The sequence below is a fragment of the Orcinus orca genome, chromosome 3 (genome assembly GCF_937001465.1).
Source record: "Orcinus orca chromosome 3, mOrcOrc1.1, whole genome shotgun sequence".
Taxonomy (NCBI): Eukaryota; Metazoa; Chordata; class Mammalia; order Artiodactyla; family Delphinidae; genus Orcinus; species Orcinus orca.
In genome coordinates, this window is record NC_064561.1 from 10204271 (window position 1) to 10224039 (window position 19769).

Here is a 19769-nt window from a genome sequence, read left to right on the forward strand (position 1 = left end):
GTGGCCACGTAGGAGACATTTCTCCCTGGTAGGTACCATGGATTTCACAGGCTTCTACACTGTATCTTCCTGGAGGGTACCCATCCTGCAGGCCTCATTTAGTTTAAGAGTTGATTCATCTTTGCCTGCAACAACAGGGGACAGTCAGTGGCATCACCATGAACTACCAGGAAGATGGAGGTCTGTAGCTCACCCAAGAACTCCCAGCCCTCTCAGGCACATGTGCAAGAGGAGGGACAGGAGTGCCGGCAGTGAAAAACGCTTTGGCCTTTGAAAGTACATTTTGAGTCTGGTTGAGGGGGAAAGTTATACAATTGTTACCTTCTAGGCAGTTTGTTAGCTGAGGAACAACAGACCTCCCTGTATTAATAGTCTGTATTCCTTCCCTGGGGAAGCCGGGAGCAGGATCTACGTACAACCCCAGCTCTCCTGATCTGGTGCTTGTTGCTCACAGGGCTGAGCAGGAGCTGCCAATGGCAGGCAGCAAGGCTGCTTCCTTCTCCTTCTGGAGCCCCACCTCCCCGAGAGCAGGTTGAGGGGGAGCAGCAGGCCCAGCAGGAGGGAGGGGATGGTGTGAACAGGCAGTGCCCTCCTACCTTCAAGTCTTGAGGCGCGATGTAGCTGTAAGGGCAAGACGTGTGTCCCTTCCCTCTGCCCAGCCTCGCTGCCACCGCGCCAGGAGAGGAACTGCGGAGCCCACACTTGCAAACTCCCCTAGAAGTCTCAGGGTGCAGCGCTCCCCTCCCCAAAATTCCCCACGGCCTCCACTTCTCGCGGGTGGTCTCAGTCCCTGTCCGGAGACCTGTGCCAATGACCCTAGTGGCGGTTCCGCTTTCTCCCTCGGCGGTGTGATCTTGCGTCTGCAGTGTGATGGGAAAGCATGCGGAGAAAATGACCCGCCTAAGTTATTAGGAAGTTCCCACAGCCGACCCGACGGGCCCTACATCGGAATCTCCTACATCTTCTCCAATGATGATGAGGCCGTGGAGCCGCAGCCGCTGCCCGCGCCGTGGACCTCTGACCCGCAGCTGCGCGAGGTGGGGCGCTCTGAGTTCCACCGCCACGACTGCATCTACCAGAAAAGCTTTGCGCGGGCTCCGTGGCGCTGAGCACCTACACGCCCAAGAACCTGCTCAAAAATGCCGACCTGGCAACCTGGGGGAGTTCGTGTGGCAGGCGCAGTACCCGCAACTGGACTGTATACGTGGGCTATTTCCAGGTGCATGTGCATCGGCTGGAGGTGAGCAACAGCCTCCCACCCGACGCGAGACGTGTGGTGAACCGTCTACAGCTACGAGCCGCGGAGCCCCAGCGCCACGGTGCGCAGCGCGAGCTGAGCAGATGCCACTCCGAGAGCTTCACCCGATTGATGCCGCCTAGGCCAGCGCGGGTTCAAGATCGGGGACGAGCCGCGCTTCGGCCAACAGCCCTATGGGGTGCAGATCCAGCTCTTTGCCCAGCGCAGCCACGAGCTCGAGTTCCAGAGCCTGGAGGACCTGATTATGGAGAAGCGGCACAACGACCACTTCGGACGTGCAGCGGTGCTGCGGGAGCTCGCCAAGCACCTGCACCCCGCGGAGCTGGAGGAGGGCGAACGCAACGCCACGCAGACTGCGCCAGGCCGGGAGGAGGAGGACCGAAAGGCAGTGGTGCGCTGATGCGCGAGCTGAGTGCGGAGCTGTGAGACGAAGCTGTTTGCAGCACCTGCTGCCCCCTCCCTTCCTTCACTCCCTCCTCCACCACCTTGTGGTCCCTGTCTGGGCTCCTGGGCCACTTAGAAAACGGAGAGTTGGCGAAATGCGCAGGCTTTGGCTTGAGCTTGTTATCTTGGACGGAGGAGGAAGAGGGAGCAGGTAGGAGCCCTTTGGCAGGGGGAGATTCCTGTCCGCCCGCTCAATCTTTCGTCCTTTCTGAAGTGGGGTAAACTGTTGACTTGCCTGACAATTAATCCCTGCTAGACCTGGATCCAAAAATCGACGCTTCTAATGAGCGCGGGGGTGGAGAAAAGTCGGAGTACCGTCGCCTGCCATTGCCTCCTACCCGCTTCGCCTCCCACCCTGGGCTTGGAGGATGCCCTGTACTAAGGCCAGAGCCGGTTTGTGGTGGCGTTAACCCCGCGGAGCTGTCTGTGGGATCCGGGAGTAGGGGGTGATTTATTTTATGGGATTCCTAGCGTGCAAATCTGGTGAAATCAGGACCAGGTCTGGGAGCAGCAGGCTAAAACCTAGCAGCCTTCTATGATGTGTAACAAATAGTTGAGTAAATTTGGGCTACAAAACAGAGATTTTGCTACCTCCCTCCTCCCCATCCCCAAGCAATTCATCTTCTGGAGCTGGCTTCTAGCTGAGTCTCCTGCTCCAGCTGTCACTTCCCAGGTTACAGGTAAATCACAGGCCAGCTAGGAGAAGGACCAATTATGGTTCTGTTTTGCTGCCTTTGTTTCTCGACTGCTATTGTAGGCGCTTACAGCTGCTTTATTTGTTATCGAAGGAGGGAATAGCCCTTTGTGTCTCTGATCTAATTAAACCTGTTTGGCTGCTCATCCACCAGGTCACACGTTGGCTGGTGTCACCCCATAAAGTATCCACTACAGAAGCAGCCAAACAGGGTCAAATATATATATTTCACTGTCATCATTGACTGTTAATGATGTACCACACTCAGCCCTGGTCTGGGACTTTGAAGAAGTATCAGTCTCCTTTTGGAAATGTAGATCTAGTTCCTGTGTTTAATAATCTTGAAAGTTTAGTAATAAGCTCTGTGTTTATATTCTCCTGGTTGTGGAGAAACGGAGCAAGATAAATGTGGGTAAAGACATGTAACAGAGAGCCTGCAATACCTAACAGATTTGGATTTTCTTTTATGCTTAACACAGTAGCGAAAGTTGAAAGAAATGACCAACGTGCAGGCAGCAGTAGGGAAGAACAGAGCAGCACTGTCTAGCAGCTCTGGGGGCTGGGGAAGCCAGCTCTCTTTTTCACTCCCTCATCTCTGTCTCCCTCCTTTGCCCTCAAATGGAAAGTGAACGTCAGATCACACTGAGGCATAGCAGTGACCAGCTGTTGTTACAAACGTCTTTGTGAGAAATCTGAATTTGAGGGAAGAACGCCTGTAAAATCCATACCAAGAGTAGCATTCTCCATCTAGAGAAGAGATTTTTGATAATAGGGCTTGAAAATGAACTAGAAGAGGAGATAGATCTGCTCCAGATGCTGCTTTCCAGTGCAATGCAAACGTTTTTACAGGGTACCAGAAGTGTGAAATATGTTATGCTTCAGAATGGTGATTCCGTTGGAAGTTTTCTTAGGGTTATCATGCTTAAAGTAAAGCAACAACCCACCAGTGAAGGTTCCAAAAAAGGGAATCACATCAACTGTTGGATCTTTCCTGAAAATGGCAGTGTTGTGGATAAGAGTTTTTAATGCCCGGGCAATGGCTACATTGGCACTTAAAAATATATATATAAGGACACGGGGAGGGAGAAGGGTAAGCTGGGACGAAGTGAGAGACTAGCATTGACTTATACATACTACCAAATGTAAAATAGATAGCCAGTGGGAAGCAGCCGAATAGCACAGGGAGATCAGCTCAGTGCTTTGTGACCAACTAGAAGGGTGGGATAGGGAGGGTGGGAGGGAGACCCAAGAGGGAGGAGATGTGGGGATATATGTATATGTATAGCTGATTCACTTTGTTATAAAGCAGAAACTAACACACCATTGTAAAGCAATTATACTCCAATAAAGATGTTAAAAATATATATATATTTAATAATATTTGTTTCTCCTTAGGAATAAGACGTTAGAACTATTTTGTCCTGTACAATTTCATGATTAATTTTATAGGATAAGAAGAAAAGAAGCATGATGGTCAAGACTTCACAGAGGAAGCAACGTGATTGTAGAAACCAATCCAAAGCATGGCTTAAGCACCTCCATCCCTCTGAGAATGTCTGTACATATTCAAGAGGCTGGTTGCTAGAATCACATCCTATCCTGGCAATGAGATCAGATGCCATCAATGGGAGGAAACTTTGGATAAGCCCCAGCAAGTGCTCTGGCAGAAGAGACTGCATGGATTCCAGGTGTTCAGTGGAACCAGAGAACCCTTAAGTACTTTGGATCTTGCCAAAGCCTTGCAAAAACTTGCAACTAGTTGCACAGGTGAATCTCTGCCAGGAGTTCTCACAGGTGGTCTGAACTCCAGCCCCAGGCCCACCCCTGCCCAGTCTTCAGATTTGGCAGAGATGATTCCAGGAGCTGGTCTGGGTATCTCACAGCTCCTCTGCAAACAATTTCCGGTGACTGAGGAAGATATCAGGAAACAGGAAAGTGAAGATGGCAAGAGAGAGCCTGAGGATAGCATTGATTGCAGACAGGCTAGCTATTAAGGCAGAAAAAGTGAGGGGCTAAGAAGGATGTCCTGACAAACACTGTTGAAAAAAAAGAGAAAATGGTGCAGATGAAATGGTACACCACAGCACTTTATTAATGACTCTCTGGAGTGTCTGTAAGTTTTTCTTGCTTTGAGCTTTTGAAACTTTAAAATAAACCAATACTTTTCTCTCATTAAATTCTTTTGTGTGGCATAGAAAATATAGACAGTGATCTATTTATATTTGTTTGTTTGTTTTTTGCTGGCCCCTCAGCTTGCAGGATCTTAGTTCCCCAACGAGGGATCAAACCCGGGCCCACGGCAGTGAAAGCGCCGAGTCCTAACCACTGGACTGCCAAGGAATTCCCTAGACAGTGATCTTTTTGAGGGGAGTGATTTGGTTTCTGGTGAGAAGAGGAGATCTTTCCTCTTCATGTTGTTATCTCATTTTCCTCTCTATGTATGTTATTTATTTGTATTTTAAAGTCAATAGAGAGTTATCAAAGTTATGGAATTATTTAGTTTTTTTGCCCTTACAATCACAGAATAAAACCTACCTTTTCACAATAGATTATCCTGTTTTGTATAATACCCAGTAGATTCCAAAATAATATTTCATTAAAGAGCTGTTATAATTATGTTCTCAAGTAAGATATCTACTACTAGGTCTCTATTTTTGTGTTGTTGCATGCTAATTCAGAGTTGCATATAATGAGATACCAAACTTTTCCTTACTTTTAAAGATGTTTATGTGTTGAAAATTTGATTCATGAAAATTGACATGCCATTTGGGGTATCATGATATCAAAAGAGACTGTTTTCAGCATCATTAATCTAACAATAAGTCACTGCTTGTTGGGATTTATTTGCCTGTTTGCCTCATCAAGCATGTTGTATTATTCAAATCCTCTTTATCATGACTTACTTTTGTCTGAGGGATTTATAGTTTCTGAGAGCGAGGTGTTAAACAATAATAGAGCATCTGTAGTAAAACAATAATAGAGCATCTGTAGTATTTGTTTCATGCCTGGGATGCTTCACACTGCCTGTTAGAGAGTTTCTGCTTTAACTGTTTGGTTAGATTCAGTGCAAAAAAAAAATGAAAAAAAGACTATCTTTTTTTCTCTCAGACCTTTCCCCTGAGTTTTATAAATCTTTAAATCCAAAGCAGACCCTATCTCTCTAGAGTTTGGTATTACTCAGGGATTCAGTTTTCCCAGATACCTAGTCACTTCAGCTCCCAAGTCCCAGGGCTGATTGCAGAGTCATGTCAGACCCACTCATTCCTTCTTGGTCTGTTTCCCACCTTGTAGGACCTGTGATGAGGGAAAGGAGTCACCAAGGCAGATTTTCTGGATGTTCTGGTGAATCTGAACATCAGAGAACGAAGTAGTTCAAGGGGAACTTGAGACTGTCAGGGCTTCAGGGAAGGGGGTGCAGAATATGGAGGAATAGAGATGGGGTGATGGCTGTGCAGGAGTCAAGGAGAGACGTGTGTAGTGGGTGACTAGGTAGGCAAACCTCACACTTAAGTGGGATGTTGATTTTGTTCATTGACAACGTCTGTGCCTGTTTCACCAATCCTTGTGTCCCTGAGGGTTGATGTGGTGTGAAACCGTAAGACAGAAGTTGCAGTTGTCTTTAGGACATAATGAAGGGGAAAAATTTTATCTCAGTACAGTGTGAACCAGGTAGGGGCCAAGTGAAGAAAGACCCAGAGGTTGTGACTGACCAATGTGGTTTATTTCTGTTCCGGCCAAGCTCCTTTGGAACCTGACTGGGAAAAGGGGACTCAAGCAGATGTCACTGCAGCTTCCTCAGGTCCCAGGTAATAATAGCCCAGGCGTTGTTGCTGAGCCTCACAGTCTTCCTCCTCCTTCTGCCTGGAGACAGTGACCTGTGAGGGTGAGCAGAGGGCATCAGAATGGACCAGTCATTGCCAAGTATTGGGGGTTACAGGGGAGGGACATGGCCACAGCCACAGAGACCTGATGTTCCTGTGTGTCTCTCTTCCTTTTTTCTCTTTTTCTCTTAATTTTCTCTCCCAGCCCTTTTCGTCTCTTTTCTCCCTCTTTCACCTCTTTCTCTTCTTCTCTTTTCCTTTTAACTCTCTTTTTTTTCTACCATTTTCTCTCTGATATCCCCTTCATATCTTCTGTTTTCCTCCCCCCACCCCAGCTTAACTGATGTATAACTGACATACAGTAAACTGCATACATTTAAAGTGAATGATTTGATAAGTTTGGATTATAAACTTATCGAACCATCCCCACAATCGAAATAAGGAATGCTCATTATCCCCCCAATCGTCCTCATGTTCTTTTGCAATTCCTCCTCCCCTGCTATTTACAAACACATTCTTATTCCCAGACAACCACTGATCTGATTTCTGGCCTCAGAGATTAGCTAGTATTTTCAAGAGTTTGTTTATAAATGGAATCATACAGTAAGTACTCTTTTTCATCTGACTTCTTTCATTCAGCATAATTATTTTGAGATTAATCATTGCATGTGTTAATAATCCAGCACTATTGCTAAATAGTATTGAATTGTGTGGATATACCACAGTTTGTTTATCCCTTCACCTGTTGATGGACTTCTGGGTTGTTTTTAGTCTTTGGCTAGTACAGATATTATTATGAATATCTGTGTACGAGTCTTTGTGTAGACATATGTTTTCATTTCTCTTGGATAAATTCCTAGGACTGGATGGTTGCATAGATGTATGTAACTTCTTTTAAAATTTATTTTTTAATTGAACTATAGTTGGTTTACAATGTTGTGTTAATTTCTGCTGTACTGCAAAGTGACTCAGTTATACACATATATACATTCTTTTATATTCTTTTCTATTACGGTTTAATCTCAGGATATTGGATATAGTTCCCTGTGCTATACAGTAGGACCTTGTTTAGCCATTCTATATGTAATAGTTTGCATCTACTAACCCCAATGTAACTTTTAAAAATGTGTCCATGTTATTTTTTACCAGCACTATATGTGAGTTCCGGTTGCTTCATATCTTCACCAACACTTGTTATCTTTTTAATTTTAGCCATTCTCATGTGTAGTGGTATCTCATTATGACTTTCATTTACATTTCCCTAATGACTAATGCTGTTAAGAAAAGGAAAAGGCAAACTACACTCAGACTAGGAGAAAATATTTGCAAAACATATCCCCAGCAGAAGACAGGTATTTGTAATATATAAAGGGCTCTTACAACCTGATAGTAAGAAGACAACAGCATTTTCTTGCTAACCAGGAAACAGCACATCAGGCACGTGATGAGCACCAGGAGTCCTGCCAGGCAGATGAGGATGATGGCCCAGAAGGGGAGGTCTGGGGAGACAAGTGCTTGTGTGAGCCACCTCCTATCATTCCCCTAGGGCTCCTGATCCCCCCTACTGTGCCTCAAAGTCCTTAGCATGGGTTGGCCAACATTCATCATCATCCAATACCCTGGGTACATGGTTCCCTTTAGTGAGGCAGAGAATCAAAATATTCCCTTCCCATCCTGGGCTGGAGCGTCTTTGAGGCTTACCCGAATTCTCAGTCAAGACAGCATTTCTATTGGGAGAATACCCTGAAAGTGAATGAAATGGAGAATGCATGTGAGTGTGTTTTACTTTTTTAAATAAAACTTTTCAAATACACAGAAAAATAGAACCACATTATAAACGTCCATCACCTAGAAATAACAATATATAATTTATCCAGTTAAAACAGTATCATACCCAATGTATAAATTAGTAACACTTGCTACCCTTGCATCATCCCATAATTCCATTGAAATATTAAAGTCATGTAGCCATAATGATGATTCACTCCATTTTAGTTTGCATCACTGGAAAATGAGGATATTTTGCTACATAATAACAAAGCCATTATCACACTACAAGAGTGATATTTCAAATCATACCTCTGGGAATGGATGACTGATGATGGGCTGGACCCTCTTATGCTAGTGGAGGGGAGAATGGATCATCACAGTTGACAAGACCATGGGATCTCTTTAAATTTATAAATTCCCACTCAAAACTCTCTTCTCTGGCTATGAGTACGTTCTCTCCCTTCTCCTTTACTGAGTTTTTAATGCTTATTTTCCAGGATTCACCTATACTGTAACTTCCTCCAGGAAGCCTTCTGATTACCACTCCCAAGTATGGATTGGTTCACATCAAATAATTTATAATTTTAAATTGCCTATTGTTATTTCCAACTGCAACACAAACTCTATGAGGGTAGGGACACATAGCACCCATTGGGCAATGGGAGAGGGTTTCAGGTCCCCCTGCTCGTACAACCCCAGGCAAATTCTTAAGATGTGCTGCCTGATACGAGCAGGAACAAGTGCTTTTTAATTTTTTTTTTAATTTTATTTTTTATTTTTTTTCTACATCTACTTGGAGGTTTATTCTTACTTCCATTCAGACCAGGTTTACAAAATATATGCTGTGATTAATTAATTAATTTTTTACTTTTTAAAAATTTTTTAAAAATTAAAAAAAAATTTTTAACATCTTTATTGGAGTACAATTGCTTTACAGTGTTGTGTTAGTTTCTGCTGCATAACAAAGTGAATTAGCTATATATCCCCATATCCCCTCCCTCTTGGGTCTCCCTCCCACCCTTCCTATCCCACCCCTCTAGGTGGTCACAAAGCATCGAGCTGATCTCCCTGTGCTATGCAGCTGCTTCCCACCAGCTATCTGTTTCACATTTGGTAGTGTACATATGTCAATGCTACTCTCTCACTTTGTCCCAGCTTCCCCTTCCCCTTCCCCGTGTCCTTAAGTCCATTCTCTACGTCTGTGTCTTTATTCCTGTCCTACCCCTGGGTTCATTAGAACCATTATTCTTTTAGATTCCATATATATGTGTTAGCATACGGTATTTTTCTCTTTCTGACTTACTTCAACAAGTGCCTTTTTAAATTAAAATTAATTTTAATTAAGTGAAATTTTAAAAATCTGGTAGTCAGTACTATTAAAAATCATTAACCATAAAAGCCAGTCACAATAGCTGTGTTTAATATGCTCAAGAGCCTCATGTGGCTTATGCACTGGATAGCACAGATATAGAACATTTCCTTCACTAAGAGAGTTCTATTGCATGGTGCAGTCTAGGAGAAGGCGAGCGTCTCCTATATCCCACTGAATGTCCTTTCCTCTCCCTCAGTAGTGGGTAAAATCTGTGGGAGTATGCACCTCCTGCCAGCCTGGGAAAGTTCAGTGCTGACTCATCCCAAAGTCTCCAGATTCCCAGGAAAGTCCCCAGGTGAGGAAATTGGAAGCCCCCACTTCTGCCCCAATGATCAGGGAGCCTTACCATCCACAAGGACACTATTCCTGTCCAGGATAAAATTCTGCAGCTGGGTACCGTTCTTGGTCAGCTGCAGAAATTCCTCATAGATGGCAACTCTGTCCAGTCTCTGAGCCAATGGTGAGAAGTTACACTGAGCATCTACCCCAGTGTGGTTGCTGCGGGGCTCAGACCTGGAAGGACACAAGGGATGAACAAGGATATCTGGAATTCTACCCCGATTCCTGGTTCCCTGCTTCTGGTCCTGTCTAGGAGAACTTTCTGCAGTGATGTAAACATTTGCATCTGTACTATCCAATACAGTCATTATTTGCCCCATATTGTTATCGAACACTTAAAATATGGCTAGTGTGAGTGAGAAGCTGAATGTCTCATTTTATTTAATTGAATTAATTTATAAATAACTAGCTGCAGGGAGAACATTTTGAAATGTTGGAGTAAGGACTTCTGAAAATCTGTAAAAACAATGAGAACACTGGCAAACATGGTCAAAATCAACTTTTTCAGAAGTCTAGAAATTAACCGAAGGCTTGTAACAATTCAAACAGCATTTAGTTAAGAAAAAATGTTTGAATCTTGGTAAATGGAATAAACGTTATGGTGTTATAACTTGCACAGTTCTCATCCTGCTCTCACAAGGGGCTCAGTAACTTTGAAAACCATAATGGGTTTAGAGCTCCCCAAAAGACCCATCGCCATTGAATTGTCATTATTTGACCTATCTGGCAGCTCCTTGAAAAAGCCTTATTTTCGGAGCTTGTCTTTATTTGACTCAGAGTTTTATTGGAGTATAATTGCTTTACAATGTGGTGTTAGTTTCTGCTGTATAACAGAGTGAATCAGCTATATGTATACATATATCCCCATATCCCCTCCCTCTTGCATCTCCTTCCCACCCTCCCTATCCCACCCCTCTAGGTGGTCACAGAGCACCGAGCTGATCCTCCCATGCGATGCAGCTGCTTCCCACTAGCTAGCTATTTTACATTTGGTAGTGTATATATGTCAGTGCAACTCTCTCACTTCGTCCCAGCTTCCCCTTCCCCCTCCCTGTGTCCTCAAGTCCACTCTCTACGTCTGCGTCTTTATTCCTGTTCTGCCCCTAGGTTCTTTAGAACCATTTTTTTTTTTTTTTAGGTTCCATATATATGTGTTAGCATACAGTATTTGGTTTTCTCTTTCTGACTTACTTCACTCTGTATGACAGACTCTAGGTCCACCCACCTCACTACAAATAACTCAGTTTCATTTCTTTTTATGGCTGAATAATTCCATTGTGTATATGTGCCACATCTTCTTTATCCATTCATCTGTCAGTGGGCACTCAGGTTGCTTCCATGTTCTGGCTATTGTAAATAGTGCTGCAATGAACATTGTGGTACATGTCTCTTTTTGAATTATGGTTTTCTCAGGGTGTATGCCCAGTAGTGGAATTGCTGGGTCATATGGTAGTTCAGAGCTTGTTTAGAGAGGAAAGCCTAACCCCATGGCACTTGCCACAGTCAGTGGTAATTGTTTTACACTATATCTGCCCAAGGGAGCAATACCAGTTGAGGCAAACAAGAGGTGAGATAATAACTTAAAAGAAAAAATTGGGGAATGAGATGTCTACAGGGGGCTTTGAAAAGCTCCAGTGTATTCCTGGGTATCCAGAAGACCACAAGAGTGCTGTGCAAGACTTGAGAAGGTCTTAAACTCTTACCTCTAGCTGAAAGGTTGGCTTAATATCTAAAAAAATTGATCAATGTAACATACCATATTAATAGAATAAAGGACAAATACCACATGTTTTCTTTTTTTTTCCACATGTTTTCAATAGACACAAAAAACCTGACAAAATATAATTTCATGATTAAAAAAACTCAACAAACTAGGAATAGAAAGAAACTTTACAAACCTGATAAAGAGCATTCATGCAAAGACTACCCCTAACATCATACTTAATGGTGGAAGAGTGAAAACTTTTCCCTTAAGACCAAGGACAAGACAAGTATGTCTGCCCTCCTCTTATATGTTATTCACATCATACTGAAGGTTCTTATGGGGCCAATTAGGAAAGAAAAAGAAATAAAAGGCATTTAGGTTGGAAAAGAAGATGTTAAACTCTCTATTTGCAGATGACATGATACTGTATATAGAAAAATCCCAAGAAACACACACACACACACACACACACACACACACACACACACTACTAAATCCTATTAGTTCAGCATGATTGTAGGATATAAGAGCAATGTGCAAAAATCTATATTGTATTTCTATACACTAGTTATTAACATTCTGAAAGTAAAGTTAAGAAAGCAGTTCCATTTACAATAGCATCAAACAATGTACAAAACACTTGGGAATAAATTTAACAAAAGAAATGTAAGATTTGTATATTCAAAACTATAAAACTTTGTTCAAAGACTTTTAAAAAGACCTAAATAAATGAAAAGGCATCCTATGTTCATGAATTGGGGATTTAGTATTATTAAGATGATAACACTCCCCAAATTGACCTAAAGATTAAATTCAATCCCTGTCAAAATCCCAGCTGGCTCTTTTGCAGAAATTGATAGCTGATACTAAAATTAATATGGAATTTCAAGGGACTCGAATAACCAAACCAATATGGAGAAAGAACAACGCTGGACAGCGCCACTTCCCAAATGCAAAACTTACTACTAAACTACAGTACTCAAAACACTGCCACTGGCAAAAAGATAGACATACAGATCAATGGAATAAAATTTACTGTCTGTAAGCAAAGTCATGCAATTATGGACAACTGATTTTCAGCAAAGTTTCCAAAACAACAGGGAAAGGATAGGCTACTTAACAAATAGAGCTGGGACAACTAGATATTCACATGCAAAAGAAGGAAGTTGGACCCCTATCTCAGCATATACAAAAATTAACTGAAAATAAATTAAAGATCTAAATGTAAGAGATAAAATTATATAGCCTTTGGAAGAAAACATAAGAGTAAATCTTCATAACCTTGGATTAGTCATTGCTTACTTAGATATGGTACTAAAAGCACAGGAATCCAAAGGAAAAAGTAGATAAATTGGATTTCACCAAAATGAAAAACTGTTGTGCTTTAAAAGATACTATCATGAAAAAAAAAAAAAAAGATACTATCATGAACATGAAAATCCAACCTTTCAAATGGGAGAAAATATTTGCAAATCATGTATCTTGTAAGAGTCTAGTATCCAGACTATATTAAGAACTATTATACCCCAACATTAAAAAGACAAAATTTTAAAAATGGGTAAAGAGCTTGAATAAACAATTCTCCAAAGAAGATATAAAAATGGCCAATAAATATATGAAAAAATGCTCAACATCACTAATCATTAGGGAAATGCAAATCAAAACTACAATGAGCTACCACTTCACACCCACTAGGATGGCTATAGTGGGGAAAAAAAGGGCAATAATAATCGTTGGTGAGGATGTGAAGAATTTGGAACCTTCATACATTGCTGAAGGGAATATAAAATGGTGGAACCTCTGTAGAAAATAATTCAGTAGTTCCTCAAAAATTAAACATAGTTACCCTATGACCCTATAATACCCATTCCTATTTATATGCCCAAAAGCATTGAAAACATAAGTTCACGTTAAAACTTGGATATTAATGATCATAACAGCATTATTCATAATAGCCAAAAAGTGGAGACAATCCAATGTCCATCAGTGGACGTACAGATAAACAAAAGTGGTACAGCCATCCAATAGAATATTATTCAGTCCTAAAAAGGAATGAAGGACTGATATATGTTACAGCATGGATGATCCTGAGAACATTATGCTGAGTGAAAGAAATCAGTCACAAAAGACGACATAGTGTATGATTCCATTTACATACATTTCATATAAATGGAATGCCTATTGTTCAGAATAGGCAAATCTACAGAGGGAGAAAGTAAATCGTTTGCTAGGGGGTGGGGGTGAGGGAAAAATGAGTGACTGCTAATGGGTGGGTACAAGATTTCTTTTTGGTGTGATGAAAATGTTCCTCCCTCCATTAGGTAGTGGGATAGTTGTAGCACTATATAAATATGCCACTAAATTACATACATCAAAAACATAAATTTTATGGTATGTGAAACATATCCCAAGAGGTGTATAAAAGTTTTTAATTGCCTCTTATGGCTAGTAGCTACAGTATTGGACAGCACGGTTAGACTGCTGGATTCCAAGTCATCTGGTTCTAACCCTTAGCTCCCATGGATTCTGCCTTCAGTGGCCGATTTCTTAAGACATGAATGCTACACTCTATATTCCATGGCCCCCAGCACCGGCCATCTTCATGCCTACCTAGGTTGACACAAGCTCTTCTGAGTTTCTAGCCAGTTGTACTCGCTGGTTCAGGAACAAGCTGATGTTTGGGTAACAGCTCTATATTCCTAGGGCTCTCCTCTGTGACAGCTAGGAACTGAGAGACTATGGCAGTGGGACACTTTCAAAGGACAGAACAAACCTCCAAAATGATTGGGTCCTGAGTTGGAACTCACCTGAATGCTGAAACTTGACAGTCAGAAAAATAACTCTTTATGCTGCTGTTTCGGAAGAGCTGGTTGAGCTGAAAGACAGGGCAACATTTCCTTGGTCAGAATCCATGGCACAGTGGCATCGGAGAATGCCAATTAACCAAAGAACACACTTTCCCATCTTTTTTTTTTTTTTTTTTTTGGTCGGTCCAGTGGTTAAGAATCTGTGCTTCCACTGTAGGGGGCATGGGTTTGATCCCTGGTCAGGGAACTAAGATCCCACATGCTGAGTGGTACGGCCAAAAAAACCCAAATAAACACGAAAACGAAAAAGAAAACACTAACCCAGGGCCTGTTCCAGGGTATGACTTGGGCTAGCAAGTGAACCCCTCTATGGCTGTCTCTTAGTTTGTAAAATGGGAATAAGAACCTGTCTTCATGAAATGTTAAAAAAAAGTCACCCTCCAGGTAACCAACAAGGATCTACTGTATAGCACAGGGAACTATACTCAATATTTTGTATTAACTTTAAGGGAGAGAATCTGAAGAAGGATATATGTGTATCTGAATCGCTGTGCTGTACACCCAAAATTAACATGATATTGTAAATCAACTATACTTCAGTTTTTAAAAATGTCCAGCATATATACACTACCAAATGTAAAATAGATAGCTAGTGGGAAGCAGCTGCATAGCACAGGGAGATCAGCCCGATGCTTTGTGACCACCTAGAGGGGTGGGATAGGGAGGGTGGGAGGGAGACGCAAGAGGGAAGAGATATGGGGATATATGTATGTGTATAGCTGATTCACTTTGTTATAAAGCAGAAACTAACACACCATTGTAAAGCAATTATACTCTAATAAAGATGTTAAAAAAAAAGGCCAGATTGCCAAACTGAAAAAAAATAAATGTGCACACCAAAAAAAAGTCACCCTCTGACTACCCAGTGTCCATAGGTCAGTCTCTACATGGGAACAGGGTGGACAAACAACCCCATTCTCACCGCATCCTTAATATTTCTCTTGTTCCGCTGGTGTTTGGGGGTGCCTGGGGCTATGTCCTGGGAATAGATTAAGTTGGTGACAGTGAAATTCAGCTGGAAGTTCTGGAAGCTGGGACTGATTGTTGGTTGGTCTGTTGGTATATGAATTGATGGCTCCACTTCTAGAATAAAAAGAAAGTATGAAGTTTTTAACAAAGAAGTCATTACAGCCAGTCTACTTATTCCTGGCAATGTGGACTGAGGTGGGATTTTAGAAGTGGGCTACACTCAAAAAGAATGAAATAATGCCATTTGCAGCAACATGGATTGGACCTAGAGATTATCACACTAAGTGAAGCAAGTCAGAAAGAGAAAGACAAATACTGTATGATATCACTTATATGTGGAATCTAAAATTCGATACAAATCAGCATATCTATGAAGCAAAACCAGACTCACAGACATAGAGAACAGATTTGTGGTTGCCAAGGGGGAGGGGGATGTGGGAGGGAGGGAATGGGAGTTTGGGATTAGCAAAGGCAAGCTATTATATATAGGATGGATAATCAACAAGGTCCTTCTCTATAGCACAGGGAACTATATTCAATGTCCTGTGACAAACCATAATGGAAAAGAATATGAAAAAGAATATATATATGTATAACTGAGTCATTCTTCTATACAGAGGAGGTTAACACAACATTGTAAATCAACTGTACTTCAATAAAATTAAAAAAAAAAAGTGGCCTACAGAAGACCGTTCATCTACCTGTCCACCTTGAATCCATTCATCTGTCTGCCTGTCCAACTCTCCACCAAGCATTATGAGAGTTCACTAGGATGTGGTGAAGAGGAGCTTGGGCTTCTCTGGGGCAGAGTTGGCAGGTGCAGGTGCTGACCATCTCAGTGGGCATCTATCACACACCTTTGTTGACCTAGGTTCCTAATGTGTCTTCTTGCCTCTGTTCTTCCTCCCCGTCCCCAATCGTTGTCCTTGTAACACGGAGAGGATGCGCTTTCTAAAGTAGAATTCTGGGTGTGTTCTGTTCCTCCACAAACCATTCCAGTGCCCAGGAAAGTCCCTGCCCACATCTTCAGCTACAGCTTTCCCATGTCTCATGTCAAGGTGTATGCTCCAGCCACACCAAACTTCTTAAAGCCTCCTCCAATGACATGTTCTTTCTATATTCTAGGTTATAGACACATGTAGCACAGCTGCCCATCTCTTTCCCCCAACTAGGTCCTGTTCTCCTTCAGATCTCAGTTTCTTCATCACTTCCTCTAGAAAACTTTCCAAGAGAGAATTGTGTATCCCTTTTGGGGGTTCTCACAGAGTTTTGAAATTCCCCTGTTATAGTGGTTTTCACGGTGTATCATCAGTGCCTATTTATTTTCATGGCGTATACATTGAATGAATGAATGAATCAACCAATGCATGACTCATAACTGCAGCCTAAGAAGGAAACACAGGATCCTTTACATTCTGGGTTAGAAAAACTGACATGTAAAATAACCATTTCCTTGGTTGCAATCGCTGCATTTTCTCTTCCTGCATCCTGTTGGATGACACATTGCCATGAATCATCAACATGGGCTTCCAGAAAGCCCCCCTTTTTCCTCTGCAGCCTCTATCCATTTCACTGCTACCCAGAAGCCCTATCCTTCTTCATAAAACCATCTTTTCCAGCCATGAACCTATTCCCCCACCTTATCTCATACCTGTCACATGCACATCTGTCAACTGGTAGGTGGCACCCAGCCAGTGGGATGAGGCATTAAGGGTCTTGTCTAGAAACACTTGCTTCATCACGCTGGAGTCCAGTTTGGAGGAGAACAGTACCTTGATGCTGACCGACATGGGATCCAGCCTAGGAACAGAGGCCATGGGAACTCAGCCAGCACCCAACACCAGCAGTGTCTCCTGAGTTACTGTTTTATAGAGCCAAAGACCTAGGGACAAGCACTGTGGGTATCTGACTGCCTCTTCCCCCAGGCAAGAGAAGAGACCCTGACCAAAAAGGGAAAGACTTCTAGGGGTTGGGAATAGAAGCAAAAACAGTAACAATAATGAATGTCTACTGTGCATCTCTAAGAAGTGAATTCCACATTCCCTCCCCATCGCTCTGGTGGAAGCTATTATTATAGTTTTCCCCATTTTAAAGACAAAGGAACTGAAGTTTGGTAACATTCAAAGTCAGCATTGTGTCCCATGATCCTCCCTCTCTCTAGTATAGATGTCCTAGTTCCTCTACCCATCCCTCAGAGACCTGGGTTCAAACCCAACTTTGACAGCTCTTGCGCTGTTCACTTCTCTGAGCCTCAGTTTTCCCATGTGAACACTGCGGATGAACGTTGCATTCACTTCTTGGGGGATGTTATGAGAATTAAATGAGGTGATCTTGCATGAAAGTACTCAGCAGGGAGCCAGGCCACGGTGAATGTTATTATTGGACTATTATTAGCTGAAAGTTGTATTTCCCAAGAAGGAGGTGGGTGCAAGGGGTTGGTGGCTCCATGAGGTTAATCCTTTTCCTGCACCCCGAAGACGTACGGAAGGAGATGGTAAGATTAGCTGTCAGGGACATGGGGAAGAATGGGCACCATGTCAATGAACCGTCCAGTTCAAGGGTGTGCCAACAGGGGGTCAGAGCCTCAAGCCGCCAGCTCAGCCAATGCCTCCAATCTCAACTTACATCAGGTTGGTGACCAGGCAGGAGTGGAATATGTCTTGTAGCTGGCTGCCTCTGTACAGTTTTGTGACCTGGAATAAAGGGTAGGGAGAGTGAGTGCGATGGAGGTCTCTTGGGGCTGGAGGGGGCCACTGGAGCCAGTGGAAGAACAAACATAGGTCTTGAAGCAAGGGAGACCTGAGTTCCAATCCTGGCTCTGTCCTTAACTCACTGTGTGACCTTAGGCACAGTGCTCCCCTTTCTGAGCCTCAGTTTGCCCATATGAGAAGTGGGGAGGCAGCTAGGGTATGACCCCTGGAATCAGCAAGAACCCAGAACATGTAGGTAAAGTGAGGAGTTAAGCAATCACTTAACAGATGTAAGTCAGACTGAGGAATGAGAGGGGCACCCAGGGCAAGGAGAGATGGGAGGGGAGAGAGACCCTACCTTGTCCTGGATGTCCTTCAGCAGGGCAGTGTACTCTAAGGACATGGGGTCTGGGTTGCTGAGGTTCCAGTTGATGATGTGGAAATTTAGCTGGTACTCGCTCTGGATAGATGAACTCTGGGGTACATAGCCTGGAGCCACCAAGAGGAAGAAAAGACAGATGGAGACTCTCAGGTTTTAGGACAGAGGCATGGTGGCTTGGGGGCCCCTACCTACTGTCATAATCAACCAAAACCAGGTCCACATGTTGGGGACTATAGGGCTCCTAAATGGAAAGTCACCCTGTAGAGGGAGAAAACTGGAATTTTATAAGGAATATCCTAAGCTGAGCTTTTCTGCTTGTGCTTATGCAGTTCCTGCTTCCTGGAATGCTCTTCCACCCTTTTCTTTTCCAGGAAAACTCCTATTCTTGCTTCAGGAGCCCATTGAGGTGGAGCTCCATGAGAGCAGACATTCATCTATCTTGTTCTTGTCATGTCCAGTGTCTAGTACAGTTTCAGGAGGCAATCCTTGACTTGCCCCATCTCTGCACTCCCATGGCACCCTGTTAATAATAGTGTCTCTGCCTTTTTTGTGTCCTTAAGTAATATATATATTTTTTGGCCACGCCATGCCGCATGTGGGATCTTAGTTCCCCAACGGGGGATCAAACCCATGCCCCCTGCAGTGGAAGCGCAGAGTCTTAAACACTGGACCACCAGGGAAGTCCCCGTAAGTAATATTAAAAAAATTTTTTTATTTTATTGAAGTATAGTTAATTTACAATGTGTTAATTTCTACTGTATAGCAAAGTGATTCAGTTATACATATATATATATATTCTTTTTCATATTCTTTTCCATTATGGTTTATCACAGGGTACTGAATACAGTACCCTGTGCTATACAGTAGGACCTTGTTTATCCATTCTATATTTGATAGTTTGCATCTGCTAACCCCAAATTCCCAACTCACCCCTCCCGCATGGCAACCACAAGTCTGTTCTCTGAGTCTGTTTGTTTCATAGATAGTTTCATTTGTGTCATATTTTAGATTCCACATATAAGTGATATCATATGGTGTTTGTCTTTCTCCTTCTGACTTACTTCACTTGTGTCCCTAAGTAATCTTTTTTTTTTTCCTAAGTAATCTTTAGTTCACTTGATTATGACTTTTTCAGAGACAGAACCTGTATATTCTATCTCCATGGCCAGAACATGGCTTGGGACAGAATGGTCACAGAATTATTGGTATAATCTTTGTGATCAGCATGATTGCCCTAAAATCAGAATTGCACCCCCTGGCCTCCCAGCTCCTGTGTTACATTGGCCGGTGGATGTGTGGGGCTGGAGAGCTTCTCTTGGGAAGGAAGAGGGGCCCCCAATACCTGTGGTGGATTCTGGTTGTACAGATGATGATGAAGTAGGCAGGAATGTGGTAGCTGGTTCAGGAGCTATGGAAAGGGCAGTCATTAGGGAGGAACAGAGCCCCCCACAGAGTGGG

The 19769-nt window shown here is 42.9% G+C and overlaps 2 protein-coding genes and 1 pseudogene across 2 annotated transcripts in view; 2 read left to right on the forward strand and 1 right to left on the reverse strand.

The window, feature by feature from the left end:
- The first annotated feature begins 870 nt into the window (after positions 1-870).
- Positions 871-3596, forward strand: LOC101278672 (protein LRATD2-like; annotated as a pseudogene).
- A 270-nt stretch (positions 3597-3866) lies between these two features.
- MBD3L1 (methyl-CpG binding domain protein 3 like 1) lies at positions 3867-4633 on the forward strand. Its single transcript, XM_004286951.4, is given in 4 exon segments — positions 3867-3919; positions 3921-3953; positions 3955-4326; positions 4328-4633. Coding segments are annotated over 4 exon segments (570 nt in total). The 3' UTR covers positions 4440-4633.
- Positions 4634-6166: 1533 nt separating this feature from the next.
- Positions 6167-19769, reverse strand: part of LOC101279162 (mucin-16) — a 65735-nt gene continuing 52132 nt past the window's right edge. Inside the window, 10 exon segments of the mRNA XM_049707350.1 lie at positions 6167-6271; positions 7637-7716; positions 7919-7960; positions 9706-9872; positions 14211-14278; positions 15193-15353; positions 16891-17039; positions 17865-17932; positions 18288-18418; positions 19654-19719. Coding sequence (XP_049563307.1) covers positions 6167-6271; positions 7637-7716; positions 7919-7960; positions 9706-9872; positions 14211-14278; positions 15193-15353; positions 16891-17039; positions 17865-17932; positions 18288-18418; positions 19654-19719 — 1037 coding nt within the window.